General features: G+C 33.2%; 1 protein-coding gene across 1 annotated transcript; it reads left to right on the top strand.

Moving 5' to 3' along the window:
* The first annotated feature begins 2,402 nt into the window (after nt 1-2,402).
* Nucleotides 2,403-6,306, top strand: LOC101246061 (probable pectinesterase/pectinesterase inhibitor 33). Its single transcript, XM_004240753.5, has 2 exons — nt 2,403-3,416; nt 5,488-6,306. Exons 1-2 carry the CDS (start codon nt 2,516-2,518, stop codon nt 6,180-6,182), a joined length of 1,596 nt encoding a protein of 531 aa, XP_004240801.1. The 5' UTR covers nt 2,403-2,515; the 3' UTR covers nt 6,183-6,306.
* Nucleotides 6,307-8,391: the final 2,085 nt, after the last annotated feature.

Here is an 8,391-nt window from a genome sequence, read left to right as displayed (position 1 = left end):
AAGTGTGATTATAACATTTAATTTGATTTTTTAGTTTGTCATTATATACCATTTTTCTTGTAATCTTTGGGCCAGAGGCATGAACACAATAGTATTGGGCCTAGAACCTAATTGGATCGCTTCTCTCATCATTTAAGTAAAAGTTTACAAACAAATTCCACTAGTTTACTAATGCATGTCTATCTAAAAATGTGCATGATTGTTTATCTGAGGTGTATCTTACCTATAACCTTACTATAATGGTGATGTATATATCGGAGGTTATTTTTCTTTGAATGATTTTCTTAAGTATATTTGTATTTATTTCACATAATCATCTATCCAAGTTATATCCTTTAAATATATTTGTATATGAGCACATATATAACAACAATATCTAAAGGTGAACCATTTAGATACACACCTGTATCTATTGTACATTCATATTTTCTGTGCAGCAAGTACATGTATATAGTATTCATCAGACTGTACCATTCTTTTAAAAGGCTGTTTTGATAGCTTGGTCAATTAAGCTCTAAGTCAAAATTTAATTAAAGAATTTAATTATAATTACATCTCTTCCGTTCCGGGAAAACTCAAAGCACCTATGTACCAAGCGCAAAATTCAACGCTATTTTAGAAAATTCACCATCAATCCCTAGCTTTAGGCCCACTTAATTACTTGATTGGGAGTATGGTAAAATCTGAAAAATTATTTATAAGGGCGGCTTTGAATGTAAAAAGTATAGCAATTAATTCTAATTAAGAATTAAGAATAAGGTGTAATGTAATAATATAAATAAAATAAATCACAGATTGGCACTCTCAAACGTGTACACATTGCAGATCGGTTAAGGATTGCGTAGCAGAAACGTATACGCACATGGACAATCCCCTAATACATGGCATATTAGACATCTGGGATAGAAATGATTGCCGAATTAATATTAAAATATTATATGATACTGATTTTTATAATAACTTTAGTCCATCCTAGCATTTGATAGGCATAATACATATATTAAACTCTAAATTTGGTTTCGAATTTTAACTTTAACCTCTAATTTTCATAATGCGTAAACAGACATTTTAAATATCCAATTTTTAAATAAATAAATACACGAGTCTTATTTGACACAATACACGTAGGATAAAAAATGATATGTAAAAAGATATTTGTGTATATCCAAAGTTGAAGGGTATAAATGTGATTTGAAACTAAGTAAAAGAGTATATTTATGTAAAATATCTATTTGATGTGTCGAGAAATCGGATATAAAATTCAAATTTTAAATTTGATTTTTTTTTCATTGAGCTTATTATATTTTTAAAATAATGGATTCATATCTACGGGTTATTATAATAATAATAATAAATTTCTGTATCCTTTTAAAAAGAAATATGCTTTTGCAATATTTTTTTTCTTCTCGTATTAAAATTCAAACTCCTAATTCTAGTTCCGCCGGCCGCTGAGCGTGTCTTCCTTCAAGTATACCGCTATAGCTTGTACGGAGGACACTCAACACATAAAGAGGGTTCCTTGTGTCAATAGTTAGGCTTGACGTAAACAAGCAGGTAGCCGCCAAATCCATATAATCATATCAGAGGGAGAACAAGTGTATATGCAAATTCATGTAATGGAAACCCTTTTCTTCAATCCATTAAAATATATAGGGGTAGCGCATAGAACGCTAAGCAATTCAGCAAGGTCAATCTACACGCTGTAGAAAGATTTATATTTACATTGAAAGACTGCTACCATAATTTAAATATTATACCAAGATTTTCTCTGTCATAACCAACTATTCACGTTATGAAATTACTCTTAATTTTTATGATATCTAAGTTTGTTAAGAAAAAATCCTATCTTTTAATAATTAGACACAACTAAATTTAAAAATTCTCCTTTGTATATTCACACAAATGGTCCGTGATTATTTTAGACCATCAATTTCAATAAAATTTTTTTAACTTTATACCAAGTCATAGAGAGAAAACACAAATTTAGCTAATAATGTGAAGTGCGATTTTTCATGTATCATGGATATAGGCGGATGTAACTTAACCATATGTTATTGGGAAAATGCGTATATATAGGTAAAATATCACTACGTATAATCTTATAAAAAACATTATACCTTGAATACATAATTCCTTATAAATTTAATGTTAAGCACTTTAAAGGTTAATTTGCGAAATCTAAATTTTGAAATGATTAACTCATGGAGGCAGCAAAATAAAACCAGAAAGGATATCAAAATGAATTGAGTATATTTGCCGTGATCGACAGTAGCAAGGATCTCAAAATGAAGTAAAGACACTATTGTTTTGAATATCAACCTTGACTTTAATTATATCTTGTGATTGCATTTCTTGCTTCACATTTCAATAAGCCAACTGACATTTTGACATTCCTTTACAAAATTAATTTGTTTTCCACTATTATAAAAAGACACCAACCCCATCACTAAATGATCCTTCATTCCTATTTCCAAAAAAATACATCTAACCAACAAAACACAAAAACAACACCACAATGACTACTTATAATTCTAAGCTATTACTCTTTATATTCTTTTCCTTGCTACATCAATCCTATTCCATTGAAGAATCCACAAGTGATGATATTAACTGGTGGTGTAGCACCACTCCTCATCCTGAACCATGTAAGTATTTCATGGCCGATACCACGCTCCAACGTACTTACAAGCCCAAATGTAAAGCTGATTTTCGAACCATGACTACAGAAGTCGCCCTGGAACAAGCTCTTCTAGTACAAAACCATTCCAAAAGTATGGGCCAACACTTTGGTGGAAAACGAAAGAAACTAGTGTGGATGGATTGTGACAAGCTTATCGACGACACAATCCATCAATTAAACCGTACTCTTCATGGAATCGGATCTAACTCAACTTCTTGTACCGCATTCGATGCTCAAACTTGGCTTAGTGCCTCGTTAACAAATATCGAGACATGTCTGTCAGGTTCAAATCAGCTCAACGTGTCAAATGTACTACACCCAACTTTATCCGCTAATGTCTCACAGCTTATTAGCAACTCTTTGGCTATAAACGGAGAGTTAGTCAATTCACTAAACTCAACAGAAATTGGTGGATTCCCAAGTTGGGTTACGTCTAGGGAAAGGAAGTTGTTACAATCTTCGACGAGGAGCTTAGCTTCCCAGGCAATTTACGTGGTGGCGCAAGATGGATCGGGAAATTTCCGATCCATTCAGGCTGCAATTAATGCGACCGCAAACAAAGTTTCAGATGAAAGGACAATTATTTATATCAAAAAAGGTGTTTATAGAGAAAATGTTGGCATAGGACCTTCAATGACGAATATCATGTTAGTTGGAGCTGGGTTGAGATACACAATAATTACAGGCAGCCGCAGTGCAGCAGGAGGTTTCACAACTTACAGTACTGCAACTGTTGGTAATTCTCTCATCTCTTTCACTTATTTGTACTAATTATACCAAAAATCATGAATTCACGTGTACCATTATTTTTAGAGTACATATATCACACAGCTCATTTAGAATGCAACTCTCATATGTCCCCGTTAATAGGAGCCTCCTCTTTCATCTTTCATTTCGTGTGATTGTTTGTTATTAATACTCATTTACCTTAATAAAATTGGTGAGACCTCTTCCTCTCATTCCCAGTAACAATACAATATTTCTTCAATTTCAATGTATATGACATAATTCAGGAATTAAGTTTTTTAATTTTTATCGTCAATTTTGATATATATAAAATTTTAATATTTTTAAAAATTATATGTATATATTATAAGTCACAATAACAATTCAAAATAATTTAAATATTTGGATAACTAGCGGTAAAATAAAATTCATTCACTTATGAAATATGAAAAATGTCATTTATTAAATTTGGCACGAAGTGCAACTTCTTCTTCAGTCAAAATCACCCTTATTAAACATAAAACTATCTGAAAAGTCGAAAAATGAATAGTATAATAGAAAGGATAAAAAAAAATATAAAATCATAAATTATTTATAAATTTTATAAATTGAATAAATAATATTAACTATCTTAAAATAATATAGTAAATAACTAAAGATAGACAGAAAGTAATAATCTTTTAAAAGGATCTTACCATTTACTTCTTTTTTCTTTTTGGGTGAGTTCTTTAATATTTTTTTAGCATGGATACTAATTACTAATCAAGGGTTGAATAGTATAATGGAAGGACCTTATTAGAGAAGTTGCAAGTAATAAGGCAAGCTCTAATTTACTTCAAGTAATTGAAGTGTTGAAGTAAAGCTAAAGATATGCTATACACTTTAGTTTGGCGGGCCACTTTGCTGCAATTTTTGCATGCTTCACGTGCTACCATTCTAATTAGGCTTCTTTCCGAAGCCAATTATTTTCAAGTTATTCAAATATAATATCTCATATTTTTCAAACATAAAACACGTACTTTCTCCATTAAAAAAAATAATTCTTTTTAGTCTGTTTTTTAAAAAATGATTTTTTTAAATATTTTAATTTCAATTTTGCATGTGACATGTTTAAAGCCACAAGATTAAAGATCAATTTAATATATTTGACATAATTTTAATTTAGAACAACAAGATTCAAAAACACTTTATTTTCTAAAACACTGTGCCAAGTCAACTTAGATCACTCTTCTTGAAACGGAGAAAATATTTAATAATTGATTTCATAAGAGTTTTTATTTCTTTAAAGCAACAATTATGAATAGTGTCGTTAATTTTTTCCCCACTTAACTATGGAAAAAAAAGGAAAATTCCTAAATTTGTCGATAATTTCAGTTATAACTTTTCACAAATATCGAAGAGGGGAAACTTTAAATTTCAGACATATGAACTTTCGCTTAAATTGACCACTTTTTGTGTAATACTCCGCTTTTAATTGAATTAATCTTACTTTATTTTTCTGTCTATTTATGAAATAATATCACTTTCTACATTTAGTAAGTAATTCTTTTGGACAAATATCTTCCATACAGTAGTGTGTATATATATACCACATATTCAAAAAATATTTGATATATTGTACAAATGTTTAATTTAACATTATAAAATTTTAAAATCTTTTTTATTTTTTTTAAAATTTTATTTTAACGATTAAAACTAAAACAACCAGGCCAATATATTGAGACTAATATATATCAAGACTATTTAGCAATGTTGTCATTTCATCACCTTATAGGGCTGGTTTCGAAGATGTTACTCTATGCAATTTATATTTGACATTATGGTTATTAAATGTCAAGTTTTGTCCTACTTCCAAGTGAAGGATCCTCATACAAAGAAATCGCACTAATGATCAAAGTACGCAATAATGATCTAGGACATAAATATATAATTTCATCATTATTACTAGTATATTGCTTCTACACCAATTTATTCCCATGAGTCCAACTAATACAAATTTTTAGGCTACGTTGACCATTTCTCTAAAATAATAACACATTAATTACTTATTCTCCAAAATAACGTTATTTATTTAATTCCAGGTGTTGATGGAAGTGGATTCATTGCACGTGGCATCACATTCCGAAACACAGCCGGTCCAAAAAAGGGTCAAGCAGTCGCTCTTCGATCAGCATCCGATCTTTCGGTATTCTACGCATGTGGTTTCGAAGGATATCAAGACACAATATTTGTACAATCGCAACGACAATTTTACAAAACATGTCATGTTTATGGCACAATAGACTTTATATTTGGTAATGCTGCAGTTGTTTTTCAAAATTGTGTCATCTACGTCCGAAGACCCTTAGTAGGTCAAGTCAATGTGATCACAGCACAAGGCAGGGGTGACCCTTTTCAGAACACAGGTATATCAATTCACAATTCAAGAATAACAGCAGCACCTGATCTCGCGCCTGTGGTTCAAGCATTTAAGACATATATGGGACGTCCGTGGCAGGAATATTCAAGGACAGTTATATTGAGGTCTTATATTGATAGATTGGTTAGTCCATCAGGATGGTTACCATGGTTAAATTCGGATTTCGCGTTCAAAACTTTGTATTATGGAGAGTATGGTAACTTTGGACCAGGGGCTTCAACTATTAATAGGGTAAAATGGCCTGGTTACCATGTTATTACCGATGTAAAAGAAGCTTCAAAGTTTACTGTTGCAAATCTTGTAGGTGGTCGATCATGGTTGCCTTCTACTGGTGTGCCATTCACTTCAGGGCTATGAATTTGGTCTATATATTTATTTGTATAATAATTATTACTATATATATCCATTCATTATTTTTAACATGTGTGTAATGACATTATCTAAAAGTTACGTATACAAATATAATATTGATTTTTATCTACGTTGATCAAAGCCGCAGATTTACATAAAGAAATCTGTTGTTCGTTACATCTATTCAGTGAAAGATAGATAGGCACTTATATATGAAATGATCCGATACTAGATAAAGACTATTAATAACAATTGTACCATCAACGTGATGACAGGTATGTTGTGAGTGTTGAGAATGAAATGTTTCCAAGAAGAAATAAGAACGAGAATAAAATCTAGTTAATAAATCTTCAATTCCAAATCAACGTGATAGCTTGGCCAAACTAAGTATTGAATTGTTCTGATAACTCTATAATTGTGATGAAAGCTAAGAAGAGGCTTGTCTGCGACCTCTGAGAGGTTAACGACACCGGTTGCTTTCGGATTCCAGAATTTGGGCGTGACACTTTCTAATTGCGACCCTACCAAAACTATAATACAACAGATACTTGGGGCACATGACACCGCTCCCTATGAGCCATATGTTCCACCCGTATATGCCGCTGGAGCTCTTATTTTCACAATTCCAGCAGTTTTAAATGTCCCGTATGAGGTTCATCAATGTGTAGAAATTGAGAAAGATGACCAGCTAAAAGAAGATGCATCAATAAATGCCTAACTTAAGGGTCTAAGAAAGGCATTGAAAAGCTTGCAAGTTACTAGATGAACGGAGAGTCTGGATTATGATGACTTGTGCATCCATCCTGACATTGATATGCCGGTAGGGTACAAACCAATGAAGTTTGATATGTTCAATGGAAGTGGTGACCCTCACGCACATTTAATGGATTACTTTGACAAGTTAGTCGGTATGGGAAGAAATGAGAAGTTTAGGATGAAGTTACTCATCTGGAGTCTATCTGGAGAAACATTGACTTGGTATACCCGCCAAGACCCTCGCAAGTGGCGTGATTGGAAAGAAATGGTCGAGGACTTCATGGCTCCTTTTAGATTTAATACTGAAATTACCGTTGAGAGATTCTCATTGGCTAATATACAGAAGAAGCCATCTGAAAATTTCCAATGATATGCACGACTTTGGAAAACTGAGTCCGCAAGGGTACAACCGCCACTAGATGAGAGTGCGATCTCAAAGTACTTTATTCGAGCCCAAGAAGGTGTTTACTTCAACAAGATGATGTAAATAATGGGCCACAAGTTTACATAGCTAGTCAAGATGGGAGACTTTATAGAGGAGGGTGTTAAATCGGGAAGATTCAATCTATGGTCGCATTGCAAGCTGCAAGTAGAGCCATACAATCGGGCATTATTAGTTGCATCAAGAAAAAAAGGGAGGATGTTTCAGCTGTCAGATACCAACAAGGAGGACCATCCCATCGATACCCTAACAATCCTAGACTGTTGCACATACTTCCTACGCCACACACCCAGTATATAATACCCAACCACACTATAATCCACCCCGAGCATCAACTTATCAAAATCCTCAAAGACCATATGTGCCTGTCTCAGCACCAATCAACCAAAATAGACCAACATATACACCAAGACTGCGTCCATATCCCAAAGCTAGAAATACTCGTGCTTACACACCCATTGCCGAGCCTTATGCCTAATTGTTTGAAAGGTTGAGGATAAGGGGAGTGCTGCAACCAGTTGAAGGGAAACTTTATGATCCAATCCCTCGCAATTTCAATGGAAACAAGCTATGCACTTACCACTCAGGAGTCCAAGGGCACGACACAGAAGATTCTTATAGCTTGATGAACCAAGTTGAGTCTTTCATTAGGAGAGGAATAATCAAATACACTCCAGCACCTCGAACGTGAACAACAATCCCTTGCCAGACCATAAGAAATGGGAAGTTAACATGGTTACTCTAAATGAAGAATATAGAGGCCCTGAATCTCCATACATAGATGAACCAGATGCCATGACATATTTGGTCACAGAATAGCTGAAGAAGACATCAGTCCACATATCGATTTGGTCTCTGCCTATGAGTTCTAAATCACATAGAATACTTTTATGGAGGTGTTAATCGGAGTAATCATTCCAAAAGAGACCAAAACTGAAACCTTAGTTGCATCGATTGGAAAAATAGTGGAAACTAACAAGATCTATTTCCACGACGATGAGTTGTCTGCAGAAGGGG

The sequence above is a fragment of the Solanum lycopersicum genome, chromosome 6 (assembly GCF_036512215.1).
Source record: "Solanum lycopersicum chromosome 6, SLM_r2.1".
NCBI lineage: Eukaryota > Viridiplantae > Streptophyta > Magnoliopsida > Solanales > Solanaceae > Solanum > Solanum lycopersicum.
Note: the sequence above shows the minus strand (reverse complement) of the source record. Positions and strands in the feature narration are given on the sequence as shown.

Coding starts and splice junctions, on each gene's coding strand:
- LOC101246061 (XM_004240753.5), top strand. CDS start 2,516: ATGACTACTTATAATTCTAAGCTATTACTCTTTATATTCTTTTCCTTG. Junction 3,417..5,487: donor TTACAGTACTGCAACTGTTG/GTAATTCTCTCA, acceptor ATTTAATTCCAG/GTGTTGATGGAAGTGGATTC.